Source organism: Mesoplodon mirus, assembly GCF_964341445.2.
Source record: "Mesoplodon mirus genome assembly, chromosome: 9".
NCBI classification, from domain to species: Eukaryota; Metazoa; Chordata; class Mammalia; order Artiodactyla; family Ziphiidae; genus Mesoplodon; species Mesoplodon mirus.
Window position 1 is genome coordinate 113110096 of NC_138985.1, and position 16550 is coordinate 113126645.

Genomic DNA, 16550 nt, shown 5'->3' on the forward strand with positions numbered 1-16550 from the left:
TGAATGATCGCATCAGGAGAATTTAGGTAGTGAACGCCAGACTCAGGAACGACCGTGTATTCAGCATTACCTGAGGACAGGTTGGCCGCAGCGGAAGCAGTGCGCGAGGTGAGAAAGAGCATTTACAAACCACAAGTCAGTGTAACTTTGGATAATTGTTTAACTCTGTAAACCTGAGTTTCTTCATCCCTTAAAGGAAAAGTTACTGGTTCTGTCTGATTCTTGGCACTGTATCTATGAAAGAAACTTGGTTTCTTGGTTTATCAGTCAGGATGTGAATGAGGAAAACTCAGTTAACAGTGACTTAACAAACTGAGTGTCACATTTTTTGCATAAAAAAGAAAGTTCTTCTGGGTGGGTATAGCAGTTCTGTGTTGTTATCAGAGATCCGTTTTTTTCCCCTACTCAAGTTTCAGGCTGAAAGAGGAGGAGGGTCAGGCAGCCCCTAGTGAGCCTTCCCGGAGGGCCCTGTCCAACTGTGCCAGCTCGCCTCATCACAGGCTGGGATTGGTGGTCTTCTAGCTGGGCACAGTGTTGTCCTTCTGTTACTAAGGAAGAAGTGAGAATTTATACTAGGTAAGCAATGGGAAGTCTTTTCCATGTGGCTAAAACTTGTGGTCAGAATTTAAGTTGTGTAAATCGAGAAAAAGAAAGTGACATCTGTGTTCAAAACAGAACAGAAAACAATGAGGAAAAATGGTATTGTGAGCTTAATGATACCTACTATTTGTTAAATTTTTATTTCATAAAGCCAATACTGATAACAGTCAGTAAGCAGCTTCTAGGACCTTAAAGCTGAACATTTTTCAGTTTGTTTACATATTCAGACTCTCAAGTTCTGTTATCCATTGAGGCAAATGGAGGCAACTAGGGGCCCGCTTATCTTCCCAGATGGTTTCTCCCTAGTGTCCGGCATGGTCTGACATCGCCAGAGAAGTAGCCGTTGTCACTGTGGTTTATTTCATGTATCAGCCATTGTCTTTCTTTCGGAATAATATCTTGTATCATCTGCCCTCTTCTTTCAAATCCTCTTACGTAGGCATTTGCCCTCCTGGAAATGGGCTTCTTCCTCGTTGGATACGCTGCATTTATCATTAAAGCTGTCTCTTTGCCAGTGTTGGCCTCCCTCATTTGTACACCTCAGGGTGGCTTTCAGCTTCTTGGGGGCCTGCGGGTCAGCTGCCATGATCTTAGCTGGCACCCGCTGCCTTCCACCTGGCTGTCCCAGGTTCCCACACCTTGCTAGTGTCACTTAGTTTCAAGGTTAAGCCCACAAAACCCCTCTTTTTCCATTCTTATTCTATTGAGCCAACTTCCAAAGCCAGAAATTTCCTTGTTTACTCAGCTTGAGTCAGCTATTTCTTTCTAAGCTGTAGATAGCATCTCTGGTCCTCCCTCCGTTATCAGTCTCTCAGGTTGATCAGATAAGAACTGCTAATTTGTGTTAGCCATTCAGGCCAGCCATGGAATGTCCATGGCTGTCTGACTTGGCTGGATTTAGTATTTAACTGGTTTTCTTAACTCTAAAGCGCACACACACTCTCACGCAATTACATATACATATGTGATTGTAAGACACTGAGACAGATAAGGGGATATGAAAGTAAGTCCCTGCTGTTTGCTGTTTGTTCACAGCAAGCAGTAGATAGCATGGTGAGTCCCTGTTCCGTGCTCTGGACATAGGTGACCTGTGCTTTCTAACCTTGTGCTTTGTGCAGGTGATTTAAGTGCTGAAAAGATTTCTGTGAGCACAATAGCTCCCTCGTAGGGGTAGGGCTGTTGGCAGGATTGAAGGAGATAGCAGAGGAGCTCTCAGCAGAATTGGCAGCAGCAGCGGCAGTGTGGGTTGAGCCTTAGGTGGGCAGCAGCAGGGCCCGGGAGGGACATTTGGGGTGCCCAGGGCTAGGTAAGGGCACAGGGGATGCAGGATAGGAAGGAGGTGGAGCCCCCAGGGTAAGATGCGGTTTCAGGTAAAAGCCCCCAGCGCTGGCCTGATCCCCAGAGGGTAGGGCTCTGGAGCGTAAGTTGTCCATCCTGGGGCAGAGGGCAGAGTGTGTGGCCATGTCAGGCAGTCCCTGGCGAAGGACGGCATGTGCAGCACCTGGAGCATGTGGTGCTGGCCCAGTGAAGGAGACTCGGCGATGGCCCCAGAGCGTCCAGCGTGGGAGTATCAGCCAGAGTGGACTGACTTCACAGCGCCGCCAACGGGATGCCTATTTCTCACTCAGGTCACCCTCTGGGCATCTTCCTCTGGCCCTCAGGGGCCTCTCTCTCCATCCTCTGGCAGGTGGGGAAAGAGGGAAGATTATTCACGGGAGGTTGTCTTTCACTGACCGGGCCTGGAACTAGCCCACATCACTTCTGCTCACATGCCATCTGCCAGGAACTTGGTCATGAGGCCGTATTGGCTTCATTCATCTTACAGGTGCATGGTTCTTCAGTTGGATCTACAGGCAAGGTGGGGACACTGGCCTGGGCTGTGTTCCTTAACAGCAGTGCTGGAAGTATACCCTACCCACTATCCACTTCAGTTTCATTCTTCAGGGAACAACCCTCTTCTCTAAAATTAGGGACGTGGTCATAGGTTGAGGACGAGAGTCTGCAGGTACATGTCACCTTTCCTCTCTAATTATATTACATCATTCCAGGACAAGTTACAGCAAATTCTCCCCTACAGTTAGGTTGGTCAGGGTCTGTTGGTCTTGGCTGCTCTCTGGTCCTGCTGCCCTGTCTGTGCTCCGAGTCCGCTCGGCTCATGAACCTTGGGGCTGGTCGCCGGCGCCTTGGTCAGCACAGTCCACCCTCCTCTGCTTGCCTCCTGAGGCTTTCAGCCATTCCCTGAACGTGTGCTTCCTGGGCAGCCGGTTGCTGGGCGTACTGTGGCATTCTCCATTAGATGTGGGGCCTGGCTCCCCTCGCCTTAGAGTCAGGCAGTTCATCCATCCCTTATGTGTTATGGGCGTCTTCGTGCCAAGCTCTGTGCCAAGCGTGGAAATGCACTGGTGAATGAAACAGTCGTGGTCTCGGCCCTCATGGCTCTGTGGGTGAAGGGTAGAGAGAGGCGGGGGTGGACTTGAGGGAGATTTAGGAGGTAAAATTACTAGGAATTGGTAATACCTGTTCTGTGAAGGCTTTCCGGTTTGAGCTCAGAATGAGAGTACAGGAAGGAGATCTGTGCTGATTTGTCTTTCACCTTACAAGGAAACACATTAATTGTCAGAAGCTGATACATTTATTAATTGTAACTATATTATAATATAATTATATCAATATAATGTACTATATATTATATAATAGAGGGTCATTTGGAAGTAAGAATAAAGTTCTAGTTAAATATCACTGATGGAGAAAGAATTCCGGGGCTTTGTTCTGTATTGCTAACACTTGAATGCCTGTGTATATGCAGTTAGCACATGGATGATTAGTAAAAGGGAAGAAGGTTTGGGGAAGAGATGAAAATCACAATATTAAAATTCCAGAGGGGGCAAGATTTATGATCCCAATGTATTTTCAGTTTAATACCAAAAAATGTCTTTAGAAGTTAGGAATATTCAATATAATCTCCCAGGAAATCTGAAAGTGCTTAGAGACCCAAGAAGTAATATACCTAGTTCTCAGGCAGCTTAAAATTATCAGTCTCTCTTTGAGTTTATTCTTGTAACTCAGTGACTATTTTTTTTTTTTTAACTTTTTAAAAAAATTCATTTATTTTTGGCTGCATTGGGTCTTTGTTGCTGTGCACGGGCTTTCTCTAGTTGCAGCGAGCGGGAGCTACTCTTCGTTGCGGTGCACGGGCTTCTTGTTGCGGTGGCTTCTCTTGTTGCGGAGCACGGGTTCTAGGCATGCAAGCTCAGTAGTTGTGGCTCATGGGCTCCGTAGTTGTGGCTCGCAGGCTCAGTAGTTGTGGCTTGCAGGCTCTAGAGCGCAGGCCCAGTAGTTGCGGCGCACGGGCTTAGTTGCTCCACGGCATGTGAGATATTCCTGGACCAGAGCTTGAACCCGTGTCCCCTGCATTGGCAGGTGAATTGCTAACCACTGTGCCACCAGGGAAGCCCCCTACTTCCTTTTAGAAAAGGATAAAGGGCTAAGGGGCGAATACTTTCCCTGATCTCAGCCTGTGGCAAGGTAAAAATCAAAATTTAGCAGACTTTCTACTTACGGTGGAGGGAAGCCAGTCTACTTTTCCACTTATATTTTGCCTTATCTGTAATGAGAAAACCTGTCTTTGGGAGGACTTGAAATTAACTGTCTAATGGAAGGAGGAAAAGAAGGTTATAAAGAGCCCTGTTGCAGCAGCCACGTGACCAGTGCCAGTCAGAGATTCATCAGCAGAGGGTGAGGCTTGTGGCACTAAAACGCACTCATGGAATTTACAAATAACTACAGATTTCAGAAGAAACCGAGTATTTTCCCAGCATGGTGCGAGCCTGCTAAGAAAAGTGGTAATAAATATTGGGGCTTCACATGTTAAATAATGAAGAAAGCTGTGTTTATTAGTCCAGACAGAAAAGTCAGGAAGCTTTTCCAGGCTTCTTCTAATTGTGAGCAGAATCGGGGAGGTAAGACAAAGAGTCTGTCACTCCCTGGCTTCCATGAAGCTGAGTGAAGGAGCCGTTCTGGAGTCATTCTTACGGGGCTGAGTTCTATGCCTTCTAGGTATTGGCAGTGCTGATGTCAGTACTGTGCAAAACCCCATGTGTCCTGCAGTGACCCACACCGGACGGAAGTGGAAGCGGGCGAGCTGGAGTGCAGGGGCAGTGCTGGCCTGGGGCCTGCGGTTACAGTGGTTCTGAACAACAGAGGTTACGTTTTGCTTTACACCTTACGGGAATCGGCGAAACATGTGTAAGTTAGTAAAAGTTCCCACAACGAGTGATGCTGCCTTCTAGCTATTCATACAACACAGTACTGAAGGGCTAAGTGGAAATAGCTCCAAAGGACTTTCCCTCTTTCTCAGAAAATGCGTTTTACTCTTCCCGTCCTCCGTCCTCCTTTCTGACACCGTCTCCCTGTGTCTGTCCCTCCCTGTGTTTGTCCAACTTGGTAGCACAGTGGTGACTGATACAGCTGAGTTTATGAGTCCTGAAGTATGCTGACTGTAGTTCAGATTGAAAGCTTGTCAACAAGTTAGTAGCTTAATACTTTCAAGTGCTGTTATAATTCAGCATACTGTTCCTATTTTTAAGTGAAAAATCTGACCAAATGCAGTAATAGAATGAGAATTAAAGTTTTTAACAAATAGACTGCTGTTAAAAATTAGCAACAAACACATGATTCATGCCAGAAAATTCTCTGTAGTTGTAGCTGAATGAAAGTGGAGGGAACAGAAAGGAAGCAAGAACGCAGAGAACACTGTTGGCCCCTGTGGTGGGGGGAGGGGAAGGGACACCTGACCGGGGTGGGGGTGGGTAGGAATCATCTTACCTGGTAGGAGGGTGAGAGAGGGTAGGTCAGGAGGCTGAGGGACTAGAAGATGATCAGAGAAGGGAGAATGTCCTGGGCAGTGGGAGGGCTGACCAGGAAGAGGGGAAACTCTGAGGGACCATGCTGGGCCCGTTAAGAGTAAATAGAAACTCAGCTTCTCTGGTGGCGCAGTGGTTAAGAATCTGCCTGCCAAAAAACAAAACAAAACAAAAACAAAAACAAAAAAAGAATCTGCCTGCCAATGCAGGGGACACGGGTTCGAGCCCTGGTCCGGGAAGATCCCACATGCCGCGGAGCAGCTAAGCCTGTGCGCCACAACTACTGAGCCTGTGCTCTAGAGCCCGCAAGCCACAACTGCTGAGTCCGTGCGCCACAACTGCTGAAGCCTGCGAGCCTAGAGCCTCTGCTCTGCAACACGAGAAGCCACCACAATGAGAAGCCCGCACAGCGCAACAAAGAGCGTAGCCCCCAGAGAAAGCCAGCGTGCAGCAACGAAGACCCAACACAGCCAAAAATAAATAAATAAATAAATAAATTTTTAAGAAAAGAGTAAATAGAAACTTAGAGTGAGTCCGATTCAGTGTATGGAGAGTATTACCCTGCAGTGCTCAGCAGCCCGTAGAGAAGCGGGGCGCTGGGGCCCACGTGCATGCAGGGTCTCCTGAAGCAGTGTGGCCGCAGGACGGACAGGTCGGTGAGAGAGTGAAGGAGGGACGGGAGAAAATGAAGTTTGTATAATGAGGGCTTACGAGAGGGCTCACGTTTTGGCTGAAACAGATGTATAGAGTGAACATTTCCTGAAGAAATCAGTAGTATATGGAAGTTTGTATGGGATGTGATGGTTTCCAGAATTCATGTTCTAGACGATCATTTTCATATCTAAGTCAGGGGAAAGTATGGTTTTTAAAATCGCCAAATTTAGTCTTTCTTTTTTTTTTTTTTTTTTTTTTTTTGCGGTACGCGGGCCTCTCACTGTTGTGGCCTCTCCCGTTGCGGAGCGCAGGCTCCGGACGCGCAGGCTCAGCGGCCATGGCTCACGGGCCCAGCCGCTCCGCGGCATGTGGGATCTTCCTGGACCGGGTCACGAACCCGCGTCCCCTGCATCGGCAGGCGGACTCTCAACCACTGTGCCACCAGGGAAGCCCAACCAAATTTAGTCATTTTGACAAGATTTATACCATATGGGATGAAATTTCCCCTACCTCATTTTAACTTGTTTTTCTTGGGCATTGTGATTAAAAAAAAAAAAAAAAAGAATGGTGTTACCTTGGACACGTTATTTAATGTCCTAAGTTTCGATTTCCTTGGCTGTGAAGTAGGACACCCACCCCCCCGATGTCACTGTGCTGTGCGTTCATGAGCTCAGGTGGTCAGGGGCTCTGCACAGGGCCTGGCGGGCAGTGCGTGAGCCACAGGTGGGGAAAGCTGCTGCCGTCACGCCTGGGTCCTCATTATTTCTTACTGTGAAGCAGATGCTCATGCTGGCTTCACAAGGTTACTTGTGTGAATTCTGTGCCAGTTGCTGCCGTCGTTATCCGCTGTATGGTGGGAGTGTGTCAGGAGCATGGGCGTGCACACACACAGGCTGAGAATCCTTGTGAGTAGAAAGGATTATCTCCCGCTCTGGTTGACGGTGCCCAGACCTGAGCCTTGGTTCAGGCTCCGGCCTGGGTTCTTACGTGGGTCCTGAGTCTCTCACCAAGCTCCCCCAGGGCTGTCAGACCAGCCAGAGAAGCAAAAGAATTGACACTGAATCCAGGTGACTACACCAAGTAAGCACCCACCGAGTCCCAGCCCCTGCATTTCACCAAGCCATCATCCCCCAGGTCTCCCTGTCCTGCCTGGAGCCGTCCTGATGCCACCCCGTGCCCAGCTCAGCAGACGGACCTGCAGGTTGCTGGTTGCTCCAGCGCTGGCCCAGGTTCACAACTCGGTCTTTCAGCTTGCCGCCTGATTCTCAGAACATGGACGGGCCTGAGGTCCTTTCCTGGTGCAGCAGTCCCCCTGCTGTGGGGCACTTCCATACCCAAGGGGCTTTTCTGAGGCTTTGTGGTGCCGTTCCCTCCCTGGCTGGGATCTACCCCACCAAACCTGTATCCAGACAAACCCTGCCCTAGTGACCTGATGCAGGCTAACATACACCTGCTTGTAAGTGATCACAGCTCAGGTAGTTGAAGAGAGCTATCGTTTCTTAATACACTTTAAAGGCGGAAAATGTTTTCTGTCTTTCAAGTAGGTGTTAATATTTTACTGTTTGTAAGCTAAAGCCTTATGAAAAATACATATATTTCATTTTTAAAAGATTTTAAACTTCAGTGATTTCTTTTACCTTTCACATCCCATAGCTTGTTTTAGGCTGTGGTGATGTTAATGAATCTTATCTGTCCCTTCTGTATTTATCTATTTGAAACTCCTTCTTGGTGTTCCCCCTCCAGAAGAGGGACAGTCAGGTATACATCAAATTAGTTTAAGGAAACAAGCCGTATAGCTGAAACCGGGTTTTACTTAGGTGAACGTTGCTAATTTATGTAGTCAAATTGCATGGATTGGAGGCAGTGTGACCAGTCAAACCTTGCCACAAGCCAGAGGGCAGACAATTTTAAATTTTATTTTCTGGGCCACTCCAAGAAAAATGGTTTAAACATAAAAAAAAAAGACTGGGGACTTCCCTGGCAGTCCAGTGGTTGAGAATCCACACTTCCACTGCAGGGGGCACGGGTTCGATCCCTGGTCAGGGAACTAAGATCCCACGTGGCACGGCCAACAACAACAACAAAATGACTGAACCTTGATTGCTAATTTGTTATCATCCAGAAAGTTTTGAAATACGTGTATACATGAGGGAAAAGGCCTGTAAAACTATACACAGGATACTAATGCTATATTTTATAAAGAAATACTTTATTAATAAATGTTCTTTTTAAGTTACCTGGCAAAATATCCATGCAAACGCACACCACGTATTTCATCGGCTTCACACAAAAATAAGAGTAGTTTTAAAACGAGGAAAGAACGCGGCAGTGAAAGACAGAAGGCAAGTCCATTGAAACTCTTAATGCAGATGTAATCAGTACCAATGTAGGATAGCCGATGCTATTAGAAATGTGTTTTTCTAGCGTATTATTACCATAGTAAAAAATAGTAAATATTGAAGAATATCCATATCAAAGCATCATATTAGTAAAGTCTCAAACATTGCGATAAAATATATACATTTATTAGGGGTAAAAAGCTTTATGGTTTAGTATGAGTGTATACAGTATGTATTCTCAGTTATAAATCCAGCATTTCTCTGATGTTGTTTACTTCAATTGTATCTTAATTGATGCCTTTATCTGGAATGAGAAGTGATGTTCCCTAATGTCAGATGTCAAACACTGGTGAGGTGAGAATACCCTTGATTTCACCTAAACTGATAGACACAGACTACAAGAATTTAAGCTTTGCAACTTTCTGATCCATATGTTTCAGTACCATGTGTTTTTATGAAGATGTAATATTTGTGTGTAAATCTAATTTCGTTAATGTTCTATAGCCAGTGGTCATATGGGTTTGTGGTGTTTATTGTGTTCATTTTGCATTATTCTTACAACACTATGGATAGAGCAGACCTTTAAAGAGAGAAGGAAGGCAAATGTAGTTTGCAGAAGCATTTTCAGTGTTATAATATGATGTCACATTTAGAAAGAACAGCTAATTCGTAATAAAATGACAGAAAAGTCATTAGAATTTTAAGTTTATGAGAAAGAAGTGTGGGTTTTTTTGGTTTTTTTTTTTGCGATACGTGGGCCTCTCACTGCTGTGGCCTCTCCTGCTGCGGAGCACAGGCTCCGGACGCGCAGGCTCAGCGGCCATGGCTCACGGGCCCAGCCGCTCCGCAGCATGTGGGATCCTCCCGGACCGGGGCACGAACCTGTGTCCCCTGCACCGGCAGGCGGACTCTCAACCACTGCGCCACCAGGGAAGCCCAGAAGTGTGGTTTTTGAAAGTTGAAAAATACTTCAAAGAATGAGTTGTTATTAAATGAATATTATTTTGATGATACAGTATGTATAATCAATGAATTTCTGGATAAAGAAGTGAAAAAAAGTTGTGAGGCTTTCTTAAGTAAATGTGGTGTTTTAAAAGAATCTCCATAAATGCTTGAAAGGCCAACTGAAAAATGAAGTAATTTTTCAAAATTGAGGTGTAGTTGATTTACAATATTAGTTTCAGGTGTACAATGTAGTGATTCAGAATTTTTATAGATTATATTCCATTTAAAGTTATAAAATATTGGCTAAAAAGTGAAGTAATTTTAATTTGTCTTTGTAGAGTTCTACTGGTAACCTGCAGTTATTGAAAAATGGTAATCTGTTTTAAGAGTTCAGAATTTTTAGCCAGTGGAATCTGACTATTATTTCTTTTGTAGTAATGTGGTTTCTTAAACATTTCACATTTTCCTGTTTTGTCAGAGATTGCTGATTTTTGTTATGGTACACATTCAGTTTCTTTTTCTTCTGTTGAAATAAAGCAGCTTCATAGCTGTGGCTTATGGTTGTGTGAAAAAGGTAGCAAAGAATAGCATGTTTGAGAAGATGAGTGTCAGGAACACTGAAAGTAGACATTTAGTCTTTTGGATTAATGGGCAAGAAGCTCAGTAATTGCATGGCTTTCAGTAAGCTTAAAAATAATATTCTTTTGGTTTTGTAGTGCTGTTAAAACATTGAATTAATTTTCAGATGCTGCATTTTGACATTTGACTGTTTCACTATGGCAGAATCACCTATTTTATAACATGAGGTTATGTGTGTGTGTGTGTGTGTGTGTATACAGGGGTAGTGGCTTCAGGAGGTGAGTTCCTTGACGTTTGCAGAGGAAAACTTAAAACATGTACACCTTTCTAAAAAAAAAAAAGCATAAAATAAAAAAAATAAAAAAATAAAACATGTACACCTTTCTGAACACTACCGTTTATTTTCCTGCCTTCCACCCTGTTTTCCTGCTGTGCTTCAGGGCCCTCCAGAGTTCCCACAGCACACACCTGGACCTGTGCCCAACAGTTTCAGCCAGCCCCCGCGGCTCCCTCTTCAGGACCAGTGGAGGGCCCCGCCGCCTCCCCAGGAGCGAGACCCTTTCTTCTTAGGAGGTAAAGGATGGCGCAGAGTAACAGAGCAAAGCCGCGTGGGGCGACGTGCCTGAACATGCTTATGTTTTAAACGGTGTTTAGCTCCCAATAGGAGATTTTGTTAAGAGTGTCAGATTTTTGTCCCATAGCCCTTCTGCCTGTCATTTCAGATGCTAAAATTGGACATTATTGGTATCTGAAATGTGAAAATCTCATACAAAGGAGGAATTCATCTATAGAAGATGACTAATGAAGCAATCTAGAAATAAGAGGCAAAATGTAGAATTCTTTTCAGACATTCACACCCAGCCACCTCTTGTAATTTTCATCCGTAGTAAGACAGTACATAAAACTGATTTCTGTGAAGTGTGTGTTCTGTGTGACCAGAGGGCAATGACGTGGCAACGCCCTTCCGTTTCAGGTGAACCGAGGTTCCCGAGCCATCTCTTTCTGGAACAGCGAAGTCCCCCTCCCCCGCCACCTCCTCCCACGCTTCTTAGCAGTGGTCACCCTGTGCCCACTCCCAGTCCCTTACCATTCACCCAGCCTGGACCAGCGTTTAATCAGCAAGGACAGCAGCCTGTGTTCCCCAGAGAGAGGCCCGTGAGGCCAGCCCTCCAGCCGCCAGGGCCGGTGGGGATTCTGCACTTCAGCCAGCCAGGGTCCGCAGCAGCACGGCCGTTCATCCCTCCTCGCCAGCCCTTCCTGCCCGGCCCAGGACAGCCGTTCCTGCCCGCCCACACACAGCCTAACCTTCAGGTAGGCGTCAGGGGCTGGTTTTGTGTTTCAGAATTCAAGTGAAAACCTTTCACATTTTTATTCTAGTCTTACAAGATGTGGAGATTATTTAAAGAACAAGGGTATTAAAATTAAATGTGCTCTTTATTAAAGACAGCTTCCTTAACAATATTGGTTATCTCCTTAATCATAGGAGAAATGGAGAAAGTGATCGTCATTTTTTGGGAAATGAAAAAATTCAGTAGTCAGATTTTGTAAAGGATATACTATACACTGCTAATGAAATTAGGGCATGTTTTGATAATACCTTTGCTTATCATTGCAAGATTCTTAAAAGGTGAACAGGAAATAAGGTTCTTTGTCAAATTATGTTCCTGCAATGTGTAGTGGGGAAAAAAGGGTTGCTGCTCCCTCATTATTTGAGGGATTTGAGTGCCCTCTGCTGGTGGTGTATGGTTCATCAGCTGCCTTGAGTCTGATACCTCTCTTACCCAGTATGTTTTTTCTTGTGTTTTAAGTTTCCTGTTAAGGTATGTAATGATGATGGGCTTGAACCGATTATTTAGAAACACATAGAATATGTACCTAAAGTAAGAACAGGAGAATGGTTATTATATAAGGTGTTACAGTAGGATAAAATGTTTTTTTCTTTTTATTAAACGAATATAATTTGGGAATTCCCTGGCGGTCCAGTGATTAGAACTCTGTGATTTCACTGCCGAGGGTGTGGGTTCAACCCCTGGTCGGGGAACTAAGATACCACAAGCTGCTCTGCACAACCAAAATACATATAAATGTGTGTGTGTATGTGTATGTATGTGTAAATATATATACATAATACAGTATAATGTAATATAATATATATATAATCACTACATCTGCATTGCAGAAATACGTATAGATAGGAATTTGAAAAGGAATGAAGTCATCCCACCATCTAGAAACAGTAACCACTAACATTTGGGTGCACATGTCTTTCAGTCTCTTTAGTGCTTGCATCCTCATCATGATGCTTACTTTTCCCAGTTAACATGTTATTACCATCTTCTCGATGGTGATGAGTTAGTTCTCTTTCACCACGGCATTTGAAAACACTGCACGAGTTGACGTTTTATGGCTGTCACTACTTCTGGCACGTGTTTATTGGTTTCAGTCCTTGGGTATTGGAAACAGTGCTGCAGGAAACATCCTTGAGGTTGTGTTTGCTCGCATCCTTAGTTATTTCCTTAGGATAAATTCCTGGAATTTCAGGATCTAAAGGATTTAGGGCAAATATAAAATGCAGCGTAGTAGCTTTTGGCTTATCACTGCATTTAAGATAGTATCAGCTTCATCAACAAATCTAAAATGAAATTTTAGTGCCACTTGAAGCTTCTTTCTGGTGTTGGGGTTTTTAAGGAAATGGCTGAATCGGAACACGAGCAGTATGTACATGATAAACTGTTGCTTCTCTCTTTTTGGCCTGGAAGGGGCCCCTGCACCCCCCGCTGCCCCCTCCCCCGCAGCCCCAGCAGCAGCCCCCGCTCCCGCCCCCGCTCCAGCCACCCTCGCAGCACCAGCCGCCGCCGCCGCCGCCGCCGCACCCGCACCAGCACCAGCACCTCCACCTCTCTGTTCCTCCCCCGCCCCTGATGCCCGTGGCTCAGCCCCAGTTCAGGCCTCACATGCAGACGGGGCCGCCTCAGCCAAACAGCAGTCGGACGCAGTGCCCCCAGCGCCAGGGGCTAAGGCATGTAAGTGTCCAGTGTCCTCAGCTGTCTTCCGGGGGCACCTTTTATGTCGCGGGGCCTTGTGTATCTAGATCCTCCTGTAGTGCGAGGTGGCCTCAGTAATTGACGCATAACTTCAGAGAGTAGTTTTGGGGGATAATCATTCTACCTTTGCCGGTGGCTAATTACTTGGTACCGAGATTCTGTCTATCTCCTTGGGCAATGAATGCACAAGTAAACGAATTCAGGAAGAACTTCTTGAATATCCTTTGTGGTCAGGCACTCCTCTGGTTCCTGGGAACACAGCAGTGGATGAGAGAGACCCCCTTCCTGCCTTCATGGGGCTCATAGCTAATGGGGGTGGTGAGCTGCATTGATTTGTGAGGTTATGCTCTCGAGTACCATCAACAGACGTGTGGCTTGCCATGCATTGAAAGAGACTGGGAGATGCGTGTCGCTTTAAAAATCAGAGACTAGTCATGGTTACTGTCTTATCCTCCATTAAATAACTAACCCTGTAAAGAGGCTCAGGGTTAGAGTTCCAGGCTGTAAGGTGAGATAGTTGGGTTTTCCCTTTAATACTGATCCTTTTGACCTTGAGCTTCAAGCATGTCACTTCCCTACTTTTAATCTCAGTTTTTTCATACCCGCCTCTTTGTTTCTTAAAGTAACACTTGAGACTAAAATGATGTAAGAAATAAGAAAGGATTTCTAGATCTGGAAAGAGGGTGCTTTGTAACCTGGGCTTCATTTTGTAAGAACAGTGGCAGACGACACCCCCAGTCTTGAGCTGAACAGCCGTGGAATGCAGTCCTCCCTCAGCCATCTCACAGATCTACACACTCCTCTAGGCGTTGGGTCTCTGTTAAGAATCCTCAGGGTGAACATGACTTGACGGTCTCCTCCCCAATGAGAGCTTTGGGCATCTTTCTCCTTTTTCTTAGGGCACTAACTTAATGCTTCGTTCTTTGTTTGTTCTACCTTCAATTTAGGGGACCCTTTGACAGTGGTGGTGCCATTAACCCAGCTGACTCCTTGTGCGGGAGTCCTTGTTGCACTGTTGATTCTGTTAAAAATGTTTGTCCCCATCCTGTAAGTCACCTGGTGTAATATCCATAAAGAGGAGCCTGTCTGTAGGCAGGTATGGTACCTTTCCCAGCCCCAGTCCTTATCAGTAAGGATATGTCACTAGGTAGAGCAGGAAGCATTTATGCAGGGAAAAAATGTTTACCAACAGGAAAGTATCTGCCCCCCGAAGTAGAAGTCACTTATTCAGTTAGAATGATTTTTTAAAATATTTTAATCTAACGTGCCTTTTTATGTTTCTTCTCCCAAGTTTCCAGTTGTAATTAGAATTTCTTTCTTCTTGTGATGATAGAACACAACTTCTCAGAATGTAACCAAACGACCAATGCAGCAAATGCAGCCAACTGCTCCAAGAAACAGTAATTTGCGTGAATTACCAATAGCACCGTCACATGTTATAGAAGTGAGTAACAGTCGCTGCTCCTCCACACCGGCAGCTCAAGTAAAGCCTATTATCAGCACGTCACCGACCACGAGGCCCGGGGTGGGGCCCAGGACTGCGCAGGGGAAGGCTGATGTGAAAGTCAAGCCAGTTAGCCCTGTGGGCCGGCCTAAAGAGGAAGCAAAAACAGAACCAGAGGTAGGACTTTTCTTTTTCTAATTAAAAAATAATGTTTGGTCTCAAACCGGGAGACCTTATAATCAAGGTCTCTACCTCTTATCTCAGTTCACTCTCACCCAATGAGTTCTTCACAACATCTTCCCACCTTCTTTTAACCTAACAACCATATTCATATAAGATACACTTTCATTCTCACTGGTGCTATATCAGATTGTATTTATATATTTATACAGTTATAGTTGTGTGTTACAGAATCTGTGTGTATCAGGGATCTTAACCAACTGTTTCTCTGAAGGGCCCAGATAACAAATATTTTAGGTTTTAGAGTCCAAATTGTCTCTCAGAATTACTCAACTCAACAGTTTTATCACAAAAGCAAACATAAACAGTCTTACATCAATGGGCATGGCTGTGTTCTGGTAGCACTTTACGACAAAGTCAAGTGTTGGGCCAGATGGGCTCATGGGCCATAGTTAGCTGACCCCTTACGTTTACTCTTATGTTCCTGTGGCTTTTCTGGTTTTAACTGTGAGCTTCTAGAAGGTAGGACCAGTTTGGACCTTTAAATAAGATGGGGAGGGGTGTTTTGTTCTGAATTGTGTATATTATTGCTGATTTCTAGATAGGTATAAATGTTGTAAGAATAAATAATAAATGCAAGTCAGTATTCTACATGATTTCCAATTGAGATGTTGTTTGTACCTTGGTTTAGTTTTGGCCACTTGATTATGTTTTGCTTAGAGGCAGTTCAGTGTTAATGCAGTATTAGTCACGAACTTTTACATTTAAAAAAAAAAAATTCTTTACGTCAGCAAAATTTATGCCTGAGACAAACCCCTTGCGGCCCTTGGTCTCCTGTAAAAGAAGTGAATGTGCTTGTCTAATGCTTCCCTGAAGTCAGGATTCCATTGTGGGCTGTTCCCTGGAATTATAGATACAAAAGTTGGGCAATATCTGTATAATGTAGGAGCATAGGCATCTAGTGTAGCACAGGTTAGAACACGCCCTTGGAATGATCCTCTGTCGCTAGCAGAGCGGCTCTGAGCCAGTTACTTCACTTATCCCAAGCCTCAGTTTCCTTAACTATTGGGTGTATGTGCCTGAGACTTGGCAAGAGACCAGTACGTGGGAGTTACGTTAATAATAATATATATAACGTAATAAGTAAGTATATCTATTAACTTTATAAAATAATGACACAGAGTTTCCTTAGATGAGAATATAAGCCCTTAATCATAATAAAAACAAGTGTTAACTGGTTTTTGCCTTTCAGTCAGTTACATTGCGGGGGTGTGTGTCAGATTTTCTTCTAATAAATTATTATAGCAGCTGTAATGTAATGTTTCCAAGTCAGAGATGTAAGTATAGAGTGAAAATACTGAGTTAACGTTTAATAACATCTTATTAGAAGAAGGGTGACATTTCGGTTTTAAAATCAATATATGAAAAAATCATGTAGATTTACAAACGGGATTGGGATAGTTTATGAAAAGAAATCATTGCTAAAAATCTTATCCTGCTTTTAGTTTCTATAGCTAGCTCCTAACTCACATGTATAAATGGATTTGGCTCAAAAATGAAGTCACATACACTTTTGTAGTAACAGTGGCTAAATAAAATGAGAAAAGTGACTTTTCAGGCATACCACCAGGCACGTTTGTCTGTCCCTTTCATAATAGTTGATTTAGTAAGCAGGCTTCTGAAGAAGTCTTCTGTAGGATAAAATGGATGCCTTGTGCCTGAAGTGGAACTTGCAGGTGGCCATAGTGTAAGTGGTGCGTGTCTTAATTTGTTTGCTTTTAATTTTCTGTGCACATAGAATGGGACCACGAGTAAAGTTTTTTTTATTTTTTAAAATCTTCTTTTCGTTTTGCTTAGGTAAGTGTGGTTTATCTTCTTATAATCACCCAATTGGTAATGATAT

The 16550-nt window shown here is 44.4% G+C and overlaps 1 protein-coding gene across 3 annotated transcripts in view; it reads left to right on the top strand.

Annotated features, from left to right (window-relative positions):
• RBM33 (RNA binding motif protein 33) overlaps nucleotides 1-16550 on the top strand; it is a 114935-nt gene that overhangs the window by 66603 nt on the left and 31782 nt on the right. For all 3 annotated transcript variants that reach the window (XM_082632962.1, XM_082632964.1, XM_082632963.1), the window contains 4 exons: nucleotides 10420-10552; nucleotides 10953-11290; nucleotides 12739-13002; nucleotides 14357-14644. In XM_082632962.1, coding sequence (XP_082489088.1) covers nucleotides 10420-10552; nucleotides 10953-11290; nucleotides 12739-13002; nucleotides 14357-14644 — 1023 coding nt within the window. The remainder of the gene's footprint in view (nucleotides 1-10419; nucleotides 10553-10952; nucleotides 11291-12738; nucleotides 13003-14356; nucleotides 14645-16550) is intronic.